The sequence below is a fragment of the Lagopus leucura genome, unplaced genomic scaffold (genome assembly GCF_019238085.1).
Source record: "Lagopus leucura isolate 7727_CA_CO unplaced genomic scaffold, USGS_WTPT01 Super-Scaffold_100054, whole genome shotgun sequence".
Classification (NCBI taxonomy): Eukaryota; Metazoa; Chordata; class Aves; order Galliformes; family Phasianidae; genus Lagopus; species Lagopus leucura.
The window spans coordinates 1,236,691-1,258,937 of record NW_024962300.1 but is presented as its reverse complement, the minus strand read 5'-3'; the positions used below and the strand labels follow the sequence as shown (position 1 = coordinate 1,258,937).

Genomic DNA, 22,247 nt, shown 5'->3' with positions numbered 1-22,247 from the left:
ACCATGGACCTGCACCCGCAGCCCCGCGTCCCAGGGCACCGCGCTACAAAGAAGTGCCGGTGGTTCTGTTTCTTTCTTTTGAAAGACAAAAGTGCTCACTCAGAATCAAAGAAGGGCCCTGTCCAGCCTGACCTTGTATGTCTCCAGGGATGAGACATCCACCACCTCGCTGGGCCTTTCAGATGACTTAGGATTGCACGGCCAAAATCGTGTCAGGAGGAGCTCCTCGTTACGAGTCTCTGTGCCAAACCTCAGCCCTTACACATGGAGCAGGGTTCTAAGAAGCTCAGGGGTGGCTCAGCATCAAAAAACGTCACCCTGGATGACAGGCACTGGCTGACACACACAGCTCCACCTGGCACAGATCTGGGAAGCTCAGCTCCCCCTGGCCCCTGCATGCTTGGATCCTTCTTCCTCAATTGTTGTTTTCATAGAATCACCAAATATCCGGAGTTGGAAGGGACCCACAAGGTCCAACCCCTGGGGAGACACTGTGATGGGACAGTGAAGCTCTGCCTGGGGCTGTGATTTGCTGTGGTTGAAGGCAACAAGTGGTGGCTGTCATCTGTACCTCCACTGCTGTCTGAAAACATGGAGGCCACAAGACTTGAAATGCGCTTGAAGTATGACAAGGATGTGTGCCGGAAGCAGGATGCTGCCTGAGGAGCTGTGCAGAGTTTGGGCCAGAGCACAAAGCAGGACACTGGGAGATGCAGCGATGTTGGTCGCTCAAGGATTTAGAATTTAGATCCTGGATGGCTGGAATCACAAACACCAGCATGGCTCAGAGCACAGCCCAGATCGTGCTGCTGTGCTGCTGAGCACTGCGGATTAGCTGAAAGTGCGGGTGAATTAAGGGGATGGAAATAGGCAGTGCTCTAGCAAGCAGCTAGCACATTTGTGAATGCAGTTCTCTAATAATTCTCTGCCAGAAGAACTAATGGACATCAGAAACTTCATTTCATTAAAAGCATTTTGTGTAACCGACTTTTGATGTCAGAATCCCGCTTGTCTGTTTCACAGGCTTTCATCAAATATTTTTTTTTTAACTCCAGGGCAACTTTCCACTTCCTGTTGCTTTTCCCAATGCTACGAGGCATTTGCTATGGGCTGGGCATCCAGAATGGCACCTCGAGGGAATCTGGAGTACGCTGAGAGCTGGAGGAGCTGGAGAGGGCTGCATTGGCTCAGCCTGGGATGGAGTGTTCTATGAGCAAACCATATTTGTTTTCCTCCCGGCACTTGGAGGGGAGCTGAGGGCTGCCCCCAGTACAGAACTCACCTTGGGGAGGACAAGTGGCATCTAACACTTCCTGGCTGCTCCAGCCTCTGCCATCAGAAGTATGGAAGGGTATTATTTCAGGACGGGGTTACTGGGAGACTTCAGGGAAGGTTAACTAAATTAAGTGCACAAAACTTGATGAGGAAAGTGTGAAAGGTGCAGGTTTGCTGCACACAGGAAGAGGGGAAGATAAAAATCTTTCAGGATAAAGAATACAGTGATCCAAAAAGAGAGCAAGCAACATCCTATTCTGCAACCACGAAAAACATGAGGTTGGCATTACTGTGAGCCTTCAGCCACAAAGACTGTGCCATTTCCATTGTTAGATCATAGAGTCATATCATAGAAAGGCCTGGGTTGCACAGGAGCACAGTGCTCATCCAGTTCCAACCCCCTGCTGTGTGCAGGTCACCAACCAGCAGCCCAGGCTGCCCAGAGCCACATCCAGCCTGGCCTTGAATGCCTGCAGGGATGGGGCATCCACAGCCTCCTTGGGCAACCTGTGCCAGTGCCTCACCACCCTCTGGGGGAAAAAATTCCTCCTAATATCCATCCTAAACCTCCCCTGTCTCAGTTTAAAACTGTTTCTCCTTAACCTATGATTTGTAAAGAGTCGCTCTCCCTCTTGTTTATATTCTCCCTTCAAGAATTAGATCTTTTAGTAGAGATTCCAGTATAGATCTCTTAGACTTAAGTGCCAGGAACATTGTGGTTGTACAGGAGTTCTGTATTTCTGCCTGGAGCAGGGGGACAAGTAGATGGCTGAGTTGTGGTGGTGGTGACAAACACCCAGACCTTTCCTGCTGAGGAAACCTGCAGGTGCTCCTCAGAACTCAGGCAGAGTTGATGATCCACCATGCAGCCCAGAGGAGCAGGAGTGGATTGCTCTTCCCTATTCACAGCAAAAACGAAGTGCTCAGAGGTAGATGGCTCTGGTTAATAATTTGTTGGCCTGCCCATAAGTGTGACGCTCCTGGTGCTCCCGGTTCACAGCTATGTTTCCTGACAAAGAGATCCGCTTCTCTGTCTGTCAGCTTGATTCATCTGGATGTCTCTGGTGAACTTAAATAATTCATGATGATAAAAGCTTATTTTTATGATGCCCTCTCGGAATGGTAATGAGGGTTTGTGGGATCTGCAGCGGGAAGCAGCAGGGTGCAGCTGCATGGGAGATGTGTTCCCATCATGAGCAGGTCAAGCACCAGGCAGGCAGCAGGAAGCAGGGCTGTGCAATTCCCTGCAAACGCCATCACTGTGCCAATATCCTGACCGTGCAAATGCCCTGATGAGCAGTGGTGGCTCTTCAGTGCCAAAGAACTTCTAAGTCACTCCTGTGCTTTTTGTGACCCACTGGAGATGGTTGGGAATATAGTGAAAGAAAAAAAAAACCCTTTTGCAGAGAAATTGATGGGAGCACAGCTGTGCATTCAGAACTCTTTCAGCTCTCTGCCTGCCTGGGTGGGGAGCGCCGCGTGCAGCCCTCCCATGCCTTTGTCCTGCAGCCTCACACATGAGCTTTCTCATTACCTGTGTACTCAGGAAAGCAGATCGTCAGTGGAGATTTCTTGATTTTCTCCTCAAATATGTCCTTCTTGTTTAGAAAGAGGATGATGGACGTATCTGTGAACCACTTGTTGTTGCAGATGCTGTCAAACAGTTTCAGTGATTCGTGCATGCGGTTCTGCAATGGAAAGAACACATCAGGCCAAAGGCACTGACTCGGGGCTGCTCAACATGTAAGGAAATCTAAAACAACTAAATTAAGGAGGAAAACAAACAAACAAACAAAAAAAACCCCACAACAACTACAATATACATCATAAATGTATATATACATACAGCTGAACATACACATACGCCATCCCTGTAACAATGCACATATACATACACAGATGCAGTCCCTATAATGTCTGATGTACAATTAGTAACTGCAGGGCATTCAGCCATATAGAGCTGTTCTGATTTTGCATAGCAAACAATTCAGAGGATCCCAGCTCACAGAAATCATCATGCACCATGCACGGACCAGGAGTCACGTTTGCCCTTTGATCAGATTCATGTGTCGGTGCAGCTCATGCAGATTTTCCAAAATTTTTTTTTTTCTTTTTTTCTTTTTTAACTTTCTTGAGCGTGTGCGGCACACAATCGGTTCTTTACATTAACCAAGGACTGATAGATCCTTGAATTAATCTCGAGTTGGAAGCAGACCTGCAGGTGACATAAGCTGGGGAATGACCTTGCCGTGAGCTTTGCCTGCTCAGTTATTTTGTTTAGTGCTGTCGTCTGTCGTTGGGCTTGTCTAGGAATTTCGGAAATCTGCTTTTAGTTCTCTTTGAACAAAAAGTGTTCGGCAGAGAGAAGAAAAAGAGGTATTAAGAAAAGCACAGAGAAGGGCATCTAAGAACAGCCAGCTACGGGTCAGGCAGCTACCAGTGCTGTTAGCCCACACCTCGGGGAAGAATGTTAGCTGCTCACCATGAGGTCAAGAAGTCAGTGTCAGTTAAAGTCATGCAAAAAACACACAGGAAAGGAAAGAGAGGAAAGGAGTGAAAAAAGACGGGTGAGAGAGCTGCACGGCTCACCGCACAGCGGGAGGAGCTCACGGCAAAGTCACCCCAGCACCATCTTCCCCGCTGCTTCCAACTCCCAACTCTATGGTTTTTTATGTTGTTTTTTCTTGGTTCAAGAGAAGCTCCATACCTGCCGAATTTGGTTGGTGTCTCAAATGCTCATTTTTGGGCCCTTGTTTGGCTAGGCAGGGTCGCGGAGGTGCCGAGGCTCGGTGGCTGCTTGGCCGTCGGTGCCCGTGTCCGCTGGGCGCGCTGAGGACGCGGTTATGGCGCAGCGAGGGGCTGCCGAGGCACACGCAGGACTCGCAGACGTCGCGGCCGCATGGTTGCAGTGCCGATGGTTTTTGGCGCAGAGCGGCGCAGCCCCCCAATATTTGGCAATCCTGCAGGGCAGGACGCAGCCCGGCGCTCCGCCTGCCCCATCCCACTCTGATCCACACGCATGTTATTGAGCCCAGAGCGGTGCTGATTAACACTCCCTTTTGCATTGCTGTACTTTAGCTGCCGACAGATGCAGCCTGGTGGGACGTGACCCCCCTCCTCCACCACGGCACGGCAGGAGGTTGTAACCATGTGCAAACGTGCAAACGCAGAAATGCACGTAGTTAGCGGTGCCGGCTGCAATCTGCACGTTGGGATCGTCCCAGGTCTGTGTGCTGTATTCCTGCTCACTCGCCACATTATGCCTGGCGTCAGAATTGTGCCCGTGTGGAAACCCACAGACATTTGATGTGGGCAGCACCCAGGACCCACTGGGAGGAGAGGGGAGAGTGGAGGGTGGTCAGGGGAACGAGGAGCAAAGACACCCGGCTGCCGGTCAGCAGGGTCCCCCACGGAACATTTGTGAAAGCATTTTTATGTTCTGTACTGATTGAAAACAAACGCAGAGAGAAGCACAGGAATGCGTCCCACGGCATCGTCGTACTTACCGTGAACCCTCACTGCCCTGCCCAGCAAAGCTGTGCTGACACCAGGCATGGCCCACAGCAGCACGGCTGTGCCAGGCCCCCACAGAAGCCCCCCTGCTCCCCTCCTGCTAGGCACCACAGTGCCTGCCCAAGGAGCTGGCGACTCATAGCGCTCAGTCTCAGCCAGAACATACACACAGCACCAATCAGGGTATTCCTGGAGGGATGACGGTTAGGGCAAAATTCTGTGACCCTTTCTACTTCCAGAGACAATTTTGAAGCCCCATGGGGCTGCCTGATCTGGCCTCTCTTGTATTTTCCTTGGCAACTAAGTGCTAACTAGCACGCAAACTATAAGGATATTGGCCATTATCCTAAGCACAGAAACCCATATCCCCCTCCTGGTTTATTTCCGAAGATACCCAGGCTGCTGCCTCTTGCTAAGGAAATTTCTGAGTGCTGCAATTCAATTTTCCCTGCCCAATGATAGCACAGAGCACGCTAAGCAGGTCATGAAACGAAATACAAACCAACAGGCCAATACTAATGCACATCCAGGGTCACCAACACGGTGCCTCCAACCCATTACACGTTCAGCAATGGGGACGCAGACAATACTCTCATGTCTTAGCTCACAATGGATGACCTAAATACCGTCATTCCAGAAGCAGCAATATGCATCCTCCTCCTCTCTTGTGATGGCTGCTTTGCAGAAGAAGCAGAGGACCAGTGGTTCCTGTGACAGGCCCCATACCATTCCTGTCTTAAAACATGAGGAGGAACAATGCAAACCTGCCTTTGTTCACCATCTCCTCCAGATTCACTGATGGATGTAACTGCTGTCCGTCTCTCCTTCCAGTTACAGTGTTGAGGCTTTGCATCCAATAATCTCTTCTCATACAACACAACAGTAAGCCACAAGTGACACAAAATAGCACTGTTATGCAAAACCAAGCACTGCCTGAATTTCCTTGTGGGTTTGCTCCTCACTGCTTATGCATGTGGCCCTGCAGCCAGTCCCAGGACACGATGCTGTGGGACAAGTGGCATACAATGGTGACTGGGGCAATGTGAGCAATGTGAGTGACTGGACCTTCCTTTGCAAAGCATGATCTGCAGGGGAAGAAGGGCCAAGAAGTCTCAGATGCAGAAAGTTTTCTTTCTGACCTGGATGCAGAGAAGCACTTGCCTTCCTTGACATCCATGGGGTTGCTCTTTGTGGCGGGGGGCTGGGGAGAAAATGTGTCCCATAAAACATGACAGCCCTTAGGGACCCTTCCCTACCAGCTTTAGGATGGGGCAGCTCAGCGGGCGTTTCACCAGGCTTTTTGCTCAGCCTCGTTTGAAACAACTGCAAGCCATTACGAAACCGTGTGCTTATTGCCAAGAGGATGATGAGATATCAGAAAAAGCTGAATCCTCTGTGCACCAGCTCTGCAAGGCTGTTTTAGGGCAGCTGGCTTGCAGCAGGGCTCCTTCCTCCCCTTGCCAGCACTGAAAACTCTGCAGGCATCTTCACACCTGTGCAGCCTCCAAACTTTCAGTGGCTTAACCAAATTGGAAGTGCCTGCACCACAGCACACATTTCTACAGAAAATAAAGATGGAGGATCGACACCCAGCCTTTGGCTGCCCTCTTTTTCGTGTTTTCTAAGTGAGAGGCAATAAAAGCTGATTCATGCCATTAAAACCAGCAGATGTGACGGATGCAGGCACACAGCAAATCAGCTGGCCGAAGAGGTGCTGCATTCTGCTGCCTGTTTGGAGAGGCACCACACTACCAGGGAGCAGCGTGAGTGCCTGGGGCCTTGCTGAGAGGGTGCCTGCAGGGCTGTGCTTCCCACTGTCCATGGTGCAGGCAAGATGCCATGCTGCCGTTCTGCCGCTTTGCATTGGCCACACCAGTGTTGATCTGGGTTAGGCAGGGCATCCCACCGTGCAGGAGCAGAATGCTCTCCGCATTTACAGAGAATGTGTACATGAACAGCAGCTCCCTCTGCTCTCCTGTTGCTCAGCATCCCCAGGAGGGCTTTGTCGAAAGGGAACAGTGAGCAAATGTTGGTGCTGTGCTGGACCCTTACTGACGGAAAAGCAAACCTGGAGCTGCGCAGATCCCGATTTCAGCAGCAGCAGCATGGTTTGGGTGTCACAGCCAAAGTCAAACCGGCAGAACACCTTGTTCTCCTCTCAGGCTACAGCTCAGCCCCCTGCCCTGAACGCCTGCCCTCTCCCTGCGTATTGCTCCCACCTCCAGTGTGTCCCCCCACCCTCACCCAGCTGCAGGGCTGCGTGGCACTGAGTTATTGCCTGGGTTTTTACATCCTGGCAGGAGATTATGGTTCCTCCCCAGTGAATCCTACAGAACTGTGCATCCCTCATCAGGGACAAGGGCAGAAGGAGGTGAAAACTCAGGGTTATAAATGAGCAGTCACAAGGAGGCACAGGGAATCTTCATCGGTCTGCTTAGCTACCTGGAGGTACATAGTCATGATGTGAACACCACCCTGAATTCTGGTCCCAGTACCACCTAAACAAACTTCAAGTAATTTCATTCAACAGTTTGCCAGCACTCAAATAGCCAGTTTGGAAAAGGTTGGCTCCTCCAGTCTTTTGGGAAAAAACAAGTGGTAACTAACAGCATACATTCCTCGATTTCCTTCTCACTAGCAGGACTGACATCTCATAAGCAGGAGAATAAAGACCCTCAGACAGGCAGGGCTGGGAGGTGTGAGACTGAGCACAGATGAAATAATTATCCAGGTTGAAGTATGGCTTTTGGCTCCTTTTTGTCAGACGGGTGTTTGCTGCACTTGTTAGTCCCCAGAGCTTTCATTTCCATCACACTGAGTGAACGGCTAGAATACAGTAATGAGTCCTCTTGCATCCTTTCTGTGTATTTAACTCATTTGTATTAATAGCACTCTTTCTAATATCAGAGAGCACAGGTCCCTACTAACTTTATTTCCAGATGGTATTTTGAGCCTAATGTCACAATGGGAAGTTACAAAAGCCCTCCTGAAGCAAATTACCTAAGGAATCAAGCAGTTCCACTTTTACTCATGAAAATGAATTTTTGTAGCCTGAAGAAATAGGTTCTGCTCCTCGCCTGAGCCTGCCTTGGGAGGGCACCTTGCTCCCACACCTCTACACCACTATGGGACCTCTTCCTTCCATTTCTCTTAAAAGCCCACCCATCTGCCTCTCTGCTTCCGGACATAGAGTCCCGTTAGCACACTTTGAAAACACAGAGATCAGCCAGAAAAGAGAAGTAAAACAGTGACTTTGCCAGCACATGAACCATTACCTGGGATGCAGGACTTGTTTTTGGGGAGTGCGGAGGAGGATGAGCCTCCTTGGGATGTCAAAGGGGCAGCGACGCACAGAAGCACGTAGCTGCAGTCCCACGGCCAGCACACGGCCACCTCCCAGCAGGGACGGCTCCATGGCATCCCGTGAAGAAGCACGGGGCCCCGTGGGACCCGCTTGGCACTCACCGTGGTTTCGTCTTCATGGAGCACCTGGTCGTAGCCGCTCAGCGCCACGCAGAAAATGATGGCCGTGACGTCCTCAAAGCAGTGGATCCACTTCTTGCGTTCCGACCGCTGCCCTCCAACATCGAAGAGCCTGTGGCACAGGACAGGGCCATCAGTGCTGGCTCACTGTGGGCTGAGGGGACCTTGGGCACTTTCCTGCCAAATTGTTCCTGGAAGGCTCCAAACGCAGAGCAAGAGGTTGATAACCTCTGGCTCGGTCTCTCTGCTGGCTGTCATCATGTTCACCAATATACAGAGCTTACTGTGTGTGATCAACTCACTTTGGAAAAAAGATTTGGCCAATATTTGTCTATTTATGAGAGTTGGGGCCAATCTCCTATTGTCTTTCCAAGCAAAGAGGTGTTGGTTGGGTTAGAAGAAGGCAGCACAAGCTCCAGTCTTAAAAAGAGCTGTTTGATATACGAACAGGAATTATGAGACAAGATTCACAAACTTATGGTACTGATGTCTCCCAGAAATGTCTCGTCATCGACTTCCTTGGTGTGTGCAATTTGAGACTCACCTGAAGTGGAGGTTTTTGAATGTGAAGTGGGTTTCTACGATGCCAGTTGTTTTGACCCTGGTTCGAAGGATGTCCTGCTCCGTGGGCTGGTAGTCTGCAGCTCCGATTCGATCTAAGCTGTCTAGGTAGCTAAGGGGAAGAGAGGGAGAAAAGAAAACAACCAGATAAGAATGAGGCTCCCATTAATCTTTGCCAATCTCAGATAAATCCTCTGGCTTCCTACTAATCATTTTCAATCTCATTTTCATGGCTGAACGTATTGTAGTTAAAGAAGAAAACTCTCCCATTCTGGGAAAAAAAAAACACAAACATGAACCAAACCCACTGTCCCAACTATAAAATCTGATAGCAGACCGAAAGCAGGAAATTAAGTGTTCGTGCACTGTAAGCCTTGATTGCAATCTGTGAAAATACATCGTTTTAATATTACTTGCTGGTTTTATGCCCAGAGGGATGAAGGTCCCAGTCGGCCCCTTGTGCTAGGTGCTGCCCACATGCACACTTTGCTCCCAGGATTTACTTGAGGCACGACAGCTTTGCTAGAGTACTGTAGCAGAGAGGATCAGCTGGGCTGAGCCCCCTTTGGAGGACGCATGCTGAGTTAGGTGAGACAAATCTGCCCCACGTAGCTTTGGTGTGGAATCAAGCACCAGAGCAGTGACTGTGGGAGATACACTGCTTGGCCAAAAGCCAGGGACAAGCCTCAATGTGATGACTTGCAAGTTTGCATCGAGGTCTTCTGGAGAGTGGAGGGCTCATTTTCTGATACATTTAAGGATATTTACCTGCTTAAAATCCATGACCATAGGCAATGCTTCACCATACTGGAACTTTGGGTATTAAGTCCTACCTTTTGGTCTGGAATGCTGCAGACGATGCCCTACAGCTGTGCCCATATAAGCACAGTCCATTTTTTCATCCACATACAAGCTGATTTTTCCAAACAACCCGAGACAATGAAACATAGTTGACAAGGAAACAAGGAATTTGGTTTGGAATAAAAGTCAGTGCAAATGACAAGCACCTCGCTGCATCACGCAGTGAACTCTTTCCCACCACCACTGAGCTGAACACAGACACTCAACGGCGGTGACGGGCTGATGACTGGACTAAAAGCCCTCAGTGGTCCTTTCCAACCCTCATGATTCTATGGTTCTATGGTTCCTAGAGGGTGTGCATTACAGAGCCCAGCTGCCTACCTCCAGATCCAGGAGCTGCCATCTCATGCCTGTGAGATGCACTGTGAATATGCCAAAGCAAATCTGTTCATGAGCAGCAGGATGGCCCTGTGGTTTTTGGGCATCTTGCATGTTACCCAGCAGTAAGAGGAGCTGTGCATATGTCAGAAAAAGACATCATCTTCACCAGTAAGTATAAGTTTAGAGGGAGTGGAGGTTTTGTCCCTCATTTTTGCTGAAGATTTACAGGAATCGTGTCACCCGAAGAAAAGTAAATAAGGAGAGTTATTTTTACTGTGCCTTTTTTCAAGCATTTAAAGAGATTGTGGTTTCATGACAGATGCTCTCTTAATAGTCTTGTGATGGGCTGTGGATAGATGAATGGGGCTTCATTGGCTCATCGCTGAAACGAGCTCCTTCGCTGTGACGGCCGAGGCCATGATCACTCATCTACTCACAGCTGGTTGTCAGCTTCTGTTATTTAAGAGACAGCTGCATTCCTTTATGCGTCCCCACAGACCCAGGAGCTCTGCAGCGCTGCTATTCAGAGACTCAAGCTTCCCCTGTCCTCCAGAACAAGATATGAAATGCTAAGGGGTAGAAAGTGGAGCTGTAAGAGAGCGGGCATGGTGTTTCCTGCTGCAGGTGCCCTGCAGACCTTGATCTCTTCCTCCATCTCCATTTTCTGTGGTTTCCTATGATTCAACTCCATTTTAAGGCATTTCCTATTAATTATTCCTGCCTTTCAGACCCTCCTTTTGTGCTGAGTGCAGTGGATGAAGAGCTGATGCTGGCCGAAGGGCTGAGCATTGCAGCAGTGCAGTGCTGAATGGTTCTTTCCACTCAGTAATGACATGTGACAATTTGCTCGTGTCCTCCAGGCCTCGGGCCACATACTGGGGCTGCAGATGGCTCTCACTGCCCCCACCAGCAGTGGCCATAGAAAGCAGCACACATGCAGCTGACAGCCCTGCCCCTCAGCACTGACCAAGCTCTGGATGTGATGCTGTGAATGAACCAGCTCTGAGGCTTTCCTTGCCCACCTTTGCACCCTTGTGCATGCAGCCACACAGCCCCAGGTGCCTCCACCCACCCACTGTGTGCTGGGGATCTAACCCGGTTGGAGGGATGGGATGCAGCCTCTAGAGGGGGCAGGAAGGTTGCAGTAGAGGGAGGAGAGTTGGGAGGGATCCATCCCATCCCAGACTGGGATACCTCCATGGGAAACTGGGCTGGGAGAGTCTGTCCAATGAGCAGTACGATGTGCAGGCTGCAGGGTGATGCTTGCCCGTGCTAAGGGTGCTGCAGTGGCAGAGAACTCAGCCCCCTCAGTCCTCATCCTGCCCAGCTGTGGGTGAGCTGGATGCTTGGGCTGGCAGTGTGGGGTCACTGCCATGAAACACACCCAGCTCTGGGCCACAGGCCCTAACTCACTGCTTGCCTTTTCCACTAACTCCTCTCCATCTATTTCCTCATTTATAGTCTTATTCAGCATTCCCTATGTGTTTTTCAGTGCCTGAAATTATTTCAGGTCCCTGGGTCTGCAGCTCTCCTGGTCGTCTTGATGAGACTCAGCTATCAGTTTATATGAAATTATATAACATTTTCAGTGTTGTTTTCAAAGCTGCATTCCACAACTATTTACTCTTTTGACTGCTCTCACTAAGAATCTCTCCCATCCCAGGCTATGGAACGTTTTTACCCTAGACTTCACCACCGTGCTGGGCTCCATTAGCACCAGCCCTGTGCTCCCCATGCTACCCAGCATTGGGTGGCAGTGCCCCCGTACGCCCCTTGAGCTGCCAATCTCAGAGCAAACTGTTGCTGGAGACAATTAGTTGTCGCGACTGACTGGTTTGATGACACATAATCCCCTCTGAAGGCAGCATCTGTTTAACTAGCAGAAATAAGAGCACTTAGGAGGCTGCAGAGTGAGCACTCGGCTCTCCCCACCCTACATCATCCTTGTTGCTCTGTGCTGGCATCAGAGCATCGTCTGCTCTGAGGGTACTGCAAACTGGAGAGGAAGTGTATCTGAAATGACACATTGGCTCCTACTTGCCACCCATGTTGCCCAGGGCTTGCAGGGGTTAAAAAAAAAACTATTGAAAGGTTAGAAGGTTCCTGCATACATGAATCCACTTGTGCTCCCAAGCCGAGCAGCTCCATTACTGCTTACATCTCTTAACTTAAATGCTTTGTTTTGAAGCAGATTGCAGGTTTCTGAGTCACTTGGTTTATCAGACTTGGGGAGGTGAAGCCTGACCACATTACGCTGCCAAAAGCAAAATGCACAAGAAGCAGCATTTCCCAAAGCCGGAGAGGAATGGATGAGTCTGAGGCTACAAAAGGCTCTACAAGGACTAGATGACTAGATGACTTTCCTCACAAGGTAGTCTTGAAAATAGGGTGTAAATAAAGTTTCCAATGGCACACTATAGCAGCGCTGCTGGTGCCAAAGAGGTTGCTGCAGGAGTTTCCCTCTGGGAACACAGCGGTGGTGGCACACACACACTGCCCTGGGGACAGGGACCCTCCCCAGGCACACTGCCCACGGAACCCTCCCAGGTTGGTGCCTGTGTCAGAGGCTCTGCTGGCTGCTGTCCATAATGGAGAAATGCAGCTGAGGTCCCCAGCTGGATGCCTGTGGCACAGCGTACACAGATGTATATTCCCATGGGTTGAGGTCACTGGCAAGAAAATAGTTAAAGCTCTGTGTTCACTTAGTTGTGCTTCCTTAGGATGGACGTGGGAACGCCGGGGTGGAAAAGCAGAAGAGCAAGCCTGGAAATGGCAGTACCTTATCAGATTTTCCTTCAAGGTGCTGGACTGTGAGTGAAGGGCCATGGGTGGGATATACCCAAGCACTGCAGCATTGGCTTGGGTTGCACTGGAGAGAAAGGCACCACGTGTCAGAGAGCTGAGTCACTGCCGGGTTATTTTCTGCTTCTTGTGCAGAAGTGCTCAAGGGTGAGCTCTGACACGTGGATTGGTAGCTGCTGGCAAACACTGGCTCTTCAATCAAGGTTAATGATTAAACCTGTCACGAGCAGTCTCTCTCTGGATGCTCTTGAGAAGATGTCCCAGCCAAGAGGTTGTGCTGCACTCGTGGATGGAAAAGCGCATTTCTAATGTGTGTTATCTGCTTCTGGCATTAGATTGTACCCTAACTTCTTCCTTTTGTGCTGATGAACCAGTAGCAAAATGTATATTTAGCATTGAGGCATTTAATATTTAGTAACTGCAGAGGAAGGAGCCAGATGAACAGCACCAGACTTGGGGAGTGTCAGCATAGTAAACTCACAGCATCTTCCACCAGGAGAGGAAACTTGTGTGTGTGCTGCTTCCAGAAGGTGTGATACGGCAGCACGGCTGCTCAGGCCAGGCACCACAGGGCTCCTCCTGCAAGCAGCATGCCCGGCCCTACTGCCCGTATTGCTGAGGAGCAAGGGGAAGAAAACCCCAGAGCCCACAACCAGAGCCCAGCAGCACACACAAGGCTGATGTAATACGTCTTCAATAACCATCAGTTATGAAATGCTTGAAATGTAGCCAGGCAGTTGTACTGTGTCCCTTCAGCAATCGATAACACGTTGGGGAAGGAAGCACAGCACTCACACGTGTGCAGATATGATGTCCTCTTGGGGAAAGCAACAGCACGTGGCAAGGCACATTGCTTGCCTGTGCTGGCAGATGAGCCAGGTGGGCAGGGTAAGGGGCTGCAGAAGGGAAGCAATTTGGTTTGGGTTGGAAAGGACCTTAAAACTCACCCAGTTCTAACCTTCTGTCCCAGGCTTGCTGCCCCCATAAGCTCAGGCTGCCGGAGTCCCATCCAATGGCCCTGGGCACCTCCAGGGATGGGGCACCCACAGCTCTCTGGGAAGCAGTGCCAGGGCCTCACCTGTGCTGTTGGGTTCACTGCTGGCAGCAGCAGCGCTGGTCACCAGGACCACACTGTGGGTATTTTCCTACATGAGCTCTAGGTGCTCACTGCTCTGCTATGGAAATGAGGAGGATGTTCCCCCCCCCCCCCGTTAAAAGGATGTTGCCAAATCTTGACAGGAGGGAAGCTGTGCTGCAACTCCTTTTTTTAGCTCTCACTGAAGTGGAAAGCTGCTGCTGTCTGGATCATAGGGTGTTTGTTCAGACCTTGCTGGCTGCAGGTATAGGGGTGCACCCATGAAAAGAGGAAAGGAGTCGTGCAGGCAGCTGTATCGAGCTTGTACTAAGCTCAGCTTGGGAAATTGAAATTAATCTAATGATTGACAGGAGGAATGAGGAAAAGAAAGGTGGAGATCAGTTGTCCTAGCTAGACTTGCAGTTTCCCATGGTATGATTGGACGCAGAATAATTTTTAGCTTGTTTGTGGATGAGAGGTGCCACTAAATAGATACAGTGTAATAAAGGCATTTGGAGGCATGAAGGGAGCTGCAGCTCTGGTCATGAGCTGCTGGCTGGCTTTGCTCATGGGCTGGACGGCCAGCAATACAGCAAGGTCTTGTTACTGCTGGAATGGAGGCCGCTGATACAGTTTGAGTTCATGCTCGGAGAGTGCTGGCTGGGGAGAGGAGGGCTTTGGAGGAAAAGCCAACTTGAACAACCTAACGTTGTATAGGAAATATTTTTGGAGCAGCCCTGGAAAAGCAGATGTTGGCTCATCTTTCTGCCATGGCATTTAAAAATTGGAAGGTATGTAAGCAGAAATGATAATGATATATATATTTTTAAACATTCTGGAGCCTTTTCAAAAAAGCATCTGTGTTCCAGACCAGATTATAGTTCCACCTAGCTTAAATTGTGTCCAAGAGCAGAAGCAGAGAGAAGAACATGCAGACAGGGCAAGTGTGCCATATCCAGGCTCCTCATAGCTTCCAACGCTTTATGGATAATGGAATTTTAAAGAGAATGGCTCAAAATCTTTCCTGTACTGGGGCCCCAGACCTGGACAGAATACTCCAGACGGGACCTCAGGAGGGCAGAGTACAGAGGGACAATCCTCTCCCTCGCCCTGCTGGCCAGAGATTTCTCTAAGCACTTTTTAAAGCCACATAAATTTCTAGCAGCCACATCTGCAACAAGGAATTTCACAGTTCAGCTACTCTGCATGTACAAAATTGCCTCCTTCTGCTTTATTAAATTGCTGTGTCAGAGTTTAACACCGACTGTACAGGAACAGCTGCCGTCTGTCTCCTCTCCTCTTGTTTCTGTAGATGCATCCCCTGCTGAGTACCCTTGCTTGGCTGGGAAAGGCCCCTTGTCCAGAGTCAGGGAATCTCTTCTAGACCTCATCATACCATGAGGAGGGTTCCTGGCCTCTTACACTCCGTCTGAGATGGGAAAAGGACGAAAACACAACTGTATGATCTACATGTAAGCATCTGCTTTACAGTCCCTTAATATGATGCAGCCCCGTGGACAAGTCCAAATCTCTAGAATGAGAAAATGGACACAGCCACAATAGTTTGCTCACCACTGCCCTCACTACCCCAGCGCCTGGCAACCTCACAAGCTCCAACACTGGAAAGCAAAGAGCTGTGAGCACAGATGAAACCAGACATTCCCTTTTTGCTCAGCCACTGGCCAGAGAGATCCGTCACGATGTGAAGGAAGGCCCAAGAACACCTGTGGCAGTAGGGAAAGCAACATTAACATCTTCATTTCTAAGCAGGAAGAAAAAAATAGAGCTGTAGCATCCTTGCGGTGCGAGGTGTCTGCCTGCGGTGGGGGTGGCCCTGGTGAGGGATTTAGATCAGACCCAAAGGGAAGCATTAGTTAATGAGATCTGAGCTCCTGTATCAAGCAGACAGAGGATATCTCTAGCACGGTGACTGTAATTATGCAGAGTGGGGTGGGCTCCTCTGTCTGAAGCTGCCTTCAGTCGGGGCTCTCCTTTAAATGTCCACGGTGGTCCAGGGGAAGGTGGGAGTTGGCAACGGAGTGGAATAATGCTGGAAGACCCTCTCACCTCTCTTTTTCCTCACGCTGTAGCAGGCTATAGGACTTCTCCTTTCAAGCCCCAAAGAAGCCTCCCTGCCAGGAACTGCAGGTACCGAAATCAGTCAGTGCTGTGCTGCGGACAGGGAAAACTCAGGGTCTGCCCTCGGCTGTGCACTGAGGATGTTCTGTTACCCCAAACAGAGGGGTTCTCCTGGGCATGTGAGACCCCTGCTTTGCACAGGGACCTTCTAGTGCTTCTCAGCAAGATGTCAGATTGCGGCTCCCCTGAGAACAGCTCTGCTTGTGGGATTGCTGCATTTTTGTTTCACTCCAGGCTGGATCTAGAAGCAGAGGCATGTCAGGAAAATCTCTGGAGTTTCCCATCCTGTACACAGCGTTCAGACACGCAGCTGTGAGGAGAAAACCCGTGTTTGTGTGTCTCACAACAGCTTGCTGGCTCCCCCTACGCTGTCACCTGCTGACTGCACACCTCTCCTTTCCTCTCCTAGTAGCAAGCAGCCTCAGTTCAACCCATCATCGCAGCCCCCTGCCACCACACAGCCACCCTGACCCCAGCCAGTGCTCCATGCCACCCCCAGACCTCCATAGGAGCAGGCTGACCCCATCTTCACATTAAGATGTGCCAGGGACGTAGATGTGACAACATCAGCCTGGGACACTCCATACGAGACAGCCCAGCCAAGCTGGTGGGGTGCTGTGGGGGCTGTGCGGAGGCCTTCCTGTGTGCTCCCTGCCTACAGCACGCCTTGCAACGACGAGAGGTAATGGCCTTAATGATGGGAGGTACAGGTTGGGTGTAACAAATTTTTCTCTGGAAGAGCAGTGAGGCACTGACACGGCTGCCCAGGGAGGGAGGAGAGTTGCCGTCCCTGGAGGCGCCTCAGCATCATGGAGATGTGGCACTGAGGGACGTGGGCAGAGGGCATGGTGCAGCCTGCTGCAAGACTTGTGAGTTGACCCAGGAGAGCTTCGCTTCCCCTAGGAGCAGAGAGCCAGCTCCAAGCAGCGGGAGGGCTGGAAAACATCAGGAATCCTTCCAGACAATGCGGACACCGCTGCCAATAAAAATCTGGTGTTGAGCTTCCTCTTGGCTGCAGAGCAGGAGGAGAGCATCGGGAGCAGATGGCCCGTCAGCATGAGCATCGCCCCAGCCCAGCCCGCATTCCACACTCACTGCATCTCCATTCCTGCTAAGCATGATCGATGCATCCCCAGCTTCCCGCCCGAGTAGGGAGATATTATTCATCACACTTGGTTTATGAGGAGTACAAGTATTAAGAGGATGTATGACTTGACTGACGACACAACAGGAAGTTCGTGGCAGCATCTGGAAGTTGATTTGGGTTTTCTAAATCACAGACAGAAGCTTTAATCACAAGACCTTACTGCACTGAGTTTTGTAACAGCTGAGTGATGACCTTCCATGCTTTTAACTGGGATGTTGCCCATGTAGGGGCACGTGCTACAGAGCCAGTAGAAATTTGTTGGCCTATTATAGGAAAGAATCATAGAATCATAGAACCATAGAATCATAGAATTGTAGCATGGCTCGTGCTGGAAGGGACCTCTATGGTCATCAGGTCATCAGGTTCCAACCCCACTGCAGCAGGCAGGGCTGCCAGCTGCTAGCTGTAGTGCCAGCCCAGGCTGCCCAGGGCCCCATCCAACCTGGCCTTGAACACCTCCAGGGATGGACGGGGCATCCACAGCCTCTCTGGGCAGCTGTTCCAGCACCTCACCACCCTGTCAGTGAAAAACTTCTCCTTGACACCTAATCTAAATCTTCCCTACTTTAGTTTAAAATCATTCCTCCTTGTTCTGTCACTGTCTATCCATCTAAAAAGTCAATTTCCCTTCTTCTTTTCTGTAAGACTTTTGATATGGTCCCCACTGCATCCTTATCTCTAAACTGGAGAGAGATGGATTTGAAGGGCAGACTATTTGATGGATAAGGATGGATCACCCTTTAAATATTGGAAGACTGCAATGAGGTCTCCCCACAGCCTTCTCTTTTCCAGGCTGAACAGGCCCAGCTCCTTCAGCCTGTCTTCATAGGAGAAGTGCCCCAGCCCTTGGATCATCTTCATGGCCTCCTCTGTACCCTATCCAAAAACTCCAGACTTTTCCTGTGTTGGGGGCCCCGGACCTGGTCGTAGTACTCCAGCTGGGGCTTCACAAAGCTAGATGGGGACAACTACCTCCCTCACCCTGTTGGCCAGTCCTCTTCTAATGGAAGCCGAGATACCATTGGCCTTCCAGGCTGTAAGCACACACTGCTGGCTCGTGTTTTGTTTTTAATCGACCAGGACTGCTAAGTCCTTCTCAGCAGGGCTATTCTCGAGGAGCTCTTCTCTCAGTCTGTATACATAACTGAGATCACCCTGACCCAAATGTAAACTCTTGCCCTTTGCTTTGTTGAACCTCATTAGGTTCACACACTTTTGGATTTGATCAAGGTCCCTCTGGATGGCATCCCTTCCTTATGTCACATCAACCACGCTGCTCAGCTCAGTGTCATCAGCAAAGTTGCTGAGTGTGCCCTCAAACCCATCACCTATGTCATTGAAAAGCTAACATAAAGATGCTAAAGAGTACAGGACCCAAGACAGACCCCTGGGGGACACTGCTCATTACCGGCCTCCACCTGGACACAGAGCCATTGACCACAATACCTCTGGATGTGACCTTCCAACCAATTCCTTATCCATCAAATAGTCCACCCTTCAAATCTGCATCGCCACAATTCAGAGATAAGGATGTGGTAGGGAATTATGTAAAAGGTCTTACAGAAGTCCAGGCAGATGACATCAGTAGCCTTCCCTTTATCCACCAGTGCTGTCACCCCATCATAGCAGACCATCAGATTGATGTTAAAATTGGCTATTAAATTTCAAGTTAACTCAAGAATTTGAAAAGAGGTAACATAAATGCGTGTGTTTTTTTGGTGGGGTTTTTTTTTTGGTGAATGAAGAAGGCTGAAAATGGATGCAGTCATGTGCTTTGCTGCTCTAATCAACATAATTTCATGCATTCCTCTGTGGGTTTTGATGAGTTCTGCAGATCAATGATGTTGCATTTAAACACAAGCTAAGCAGTAATTACAGACGCATGCAAGATTTATTTATCTGGTGGCACTGCACCAGCTGATGGCAGGATCGGTTGTATGCAATCAATGTTTGAGGCTTCTCAAAATAAAGAGCCTTTTGGCTTCAACTGCAAAGTGAAAATAAAAAAAACTCCTGAAGGCCCACCAGAGGCCCCTGGTGTCCACACAGGGAGTGCTGCGGGATGGGTCTGGGCCATCTCCTACCCACATCTGCGTCTGCTCCCGTCAAGCCTTGCTTTTGCACCCTGACACATCGTTCATGTTGGGTCTTCATGCACTGCATGACCTTGGGGCTGAGGATTGCACTGATGAGAGTTAAGGCAGAAGCAGGGAGATGAGCAGTGTGCAGGAAGGAGGGGGACAGACAGCTCCCCGGGACTGTCTCTGGTGTGCCCGTGCTGTGAGCCTGCGTGCCACACTGCGGTGTGAGCGGAGCAGCTGGGGGACTGCAGCCTAAGCACAGAGGTGCGTAACGCGGCTGTTGTCATGGGGACACGAGGCAGAGGATGCGAGGTAGCATGCTTAAAGGCAGATCGTGGAGTCTGTCCAATTTTTCTTCGTGTTTTTCTTCTCGACGTGGGCTACATGTCCTTAAAGGAGCTCTCCCTCCTGCAGAGCAAAAGTGCTTGTTCCCAAGTGTACCAGGCAGTCCCACACTGCAATGCACTTTGCTTGGACAGGTGCTCGCTCTGCAGCCAGATCTCCTCTCAAGCTGATGGAAAATGGTGAAACACCAAGCAGAGGCAGCAGGATCAAAGCAAAACCTACGGCTTCCCATTACACCTCTGTTTTAGGGGCAAGGAATACATGGAGCAGGATGAACGGAGCAAGGTGGGTGGAGCAGAGCTCTGCGTGTTCTCTGAGATGCTCCAGTGGTGCCTGCAGCCCAAAGTTCAGCAGCAGCAGCCTGAGATACTCCCAGCCCGCATCCAGCTGAGCACCATGGCTGGGGTGCTCATACCACTGCTTTGCTTGGGGATGGAGAGTCAGGAAAGAGGGCAGAGAGCGGCCAGGTGTGTGCAGATCAACAGGCACCAAAGTTAGAGAAGCCCTTGGTAAGATAAACAGGTCGTGAGGCTGACCTCTGTGCATTCAGCACACTTTCTGTTTACTACCAACTATTTTAAGCATATGCTCTTAAGCCTCCCGTAGTGATCACAGATGTCTGAATAAACATAGTAGAGCTAAGCCTCATTTCATTGCCTGTGCAAAGGCAACAACCAGCTCTACCAACTCTGGGGAGCACAGGCAAGTGGAAAATCCATCTAGCCCTGCCCAGAAGAGAACCCCAGGTGGGGAGAGGCTGCTCAGAGTATGCCTGGGGTGTCCAGTCACCCCATCACCTTCAGGATGGGCACAGAAGTGTGCTAATCTTTTATTTTTTTTTCTTTTCCCAAGCTTATCTGTAGCTTCTATGTGTGTGTCATTTCTTCGTTAATGCCTTTTTGTTCAATGAGATAATCTTTGAGGGATGAGGGGATTTCTCAACTCAAAGTTGATGTTTCCATTAGCTGGAGTGAAGATTTTCACCTGGACTCCATTATCAATTCCCAGCTCTCAGGAAATGCTAGCTGGTGTCAGCATCACATTTCTGCAGACTTCCTCCTGTTCCTGGACACTTAAGATTTGTACTCACTGCTCAGTGCACCCCCAGTTCTCTGTTTCTCGTGCTTGTGCATTGTAAAACAGAGGACAAGCTTCAATGGAAACGTTTAAACTGACTTTAACTCTGGTCAGTAGGGGGCAATGCCTCGTGTTTTCTGAATGAAGACGTACAGGTAGCTAAGAAATATTTAAAAACCTCGGGTGCCCACAGCCATACTGGGATGGAGCAGGAAATGCTGATTTATGCCTTTAGAAGTGCTGCCAGACTTTCAGAGCCACACTGATGTCTCACGGGGTATTTTGTGATCTGGACTTATGATTTTGGAGCACTGACTTGCTTCTCAAGCCTGGTGCTCCCAGTAAATCTGCTGCTCTGCCCTGGGTGACAGTGTAACCCAGCAGGAAAAGGGTTACAGCAAGGCAGAGCGCATCACAAATCGCAGCAAGAGGGAGGCTTGGACTCCATGCCAAAATCAGAGCTGACACTTCCCTGGCAGGGCTCCACAGTGCGGTTTGTGCCTAGTTTCTTTTCTCCTGTATCTCTTCTCTCCCTTTCCAACAGCACAGAGAAGGTTCTGCCTGAAATCTGGGCTCAGAAGCACTTCCGCCCTTCTTTCCCAATGAATTCAGCCCCAGAAGAGACCCCCACAGACCTCTGCAGAAGTGCCTTCTCTGTGTATTGAAGCACATGAAGAGTGCTGGAAGTGGGGAAGATGCAGCTGGGGGATTTTGGCGCAAGGACCGGTGCTTGATCTGCTCGAGCTCCAGCCTCCATCTGCACTGAACCACATTGTCATGACTGAACTGATCAGCCCTGCATGGGGATGGGGGGCAGAGATGTGGGAGAATGGGAGGTGTGGGTTTGGGTGTCTGTGGTGACACAAAAAGGTCACACATCTGCATTATCTGAGGCTTGCAGCCTATCAGGCCCACTAATAGACCAATCCAGCCTGGCAGGATTTGTGCATGGCTGTGTGGCAGGCAAGCTAGTAACACAGCAGCATCATGTTTGACTGCCTTGCCCAAGTCAGTGATTGTCCCATCGGTGTGTGCATCCCTGGGCTTTTGGGGGAAAAAAAAGCTAGGAAGCCCTTTTGACCCCTCCAAGAGACAAAGGAGGCAGGAAGTCCATAGCTGGCACCAGGTCTGGGCTGTGTCCAGGCAGCGTCCATCACTGTGCTCCTGCTGACTTGTGGGTTGGGGAAATGTAGAGGCCTTTCTGCCTATCCATGGTTGAGCATCTCCGTGCCAAGCCTGCATCGGACAGTTTGCCTTGCACCGAGTGCATGTGCCACCTAGCCCTGGTCCCAGCCACGGCCATTGGCATGGCAGACCCTGGAAAAACAGAACCTAAATTCAGCTGGAAGTCAATCAGTGAGGGTTGAATATTGGCTCGGTGCTTGCGCTGGGTAAGCAAGACACAAAGCAGTGTTTGGTACAGGGCTGATTAGAGCTATTAGATCAATTAGTCTGTGAAACAATCACTGCCTGGGGGGCTCCGCGAGGCACATCTCCATTCCAGCAGTATTGCTGTGAGCAAGTGCTGGGAGCCTCCTGCTGTGAAGGTGGGCACCAAAACCTCCCC

At 50.2% G+C, this 22,247-nt stretch overlaps 1 protein-coding gene across 3 annotated transcripts in view; it reads right to left on the bottom strand.

Annotated features, from left to right (window-relative positions):
* The window catches only part of GNAO1 (G protein subunit alpha o1), a 116,870-nt gene that overhangs the window by 7,634 nt on the left and 86,989 nt on the right, over positions 1–22,247 (bottom strand). For 2 of the 3 annotated variants that reach the window (XM_042886055.1, XM_042886053.1), the window contains exons 5-7: positions 8,816–8,944; positions 8,254–8,383; positions 2,810–2,963 (exon numbers count right to left, since the gene is read on the bottom strand). In XM_042886055.1, coding sequence (XP_042741989.1) covers positions 2,810–2,963; positions 8,254–8,383; positions 8,816–8,944 — 413 coding nt within the window. The remainder of the gene's footprint in view (positions 1–2,809; positions 2,964–8,253; positions 8,384–8,815; positions 8,945–22,247) is intronic. The other variant, XM_042886054.1, reaches the window with a different exon arrangement.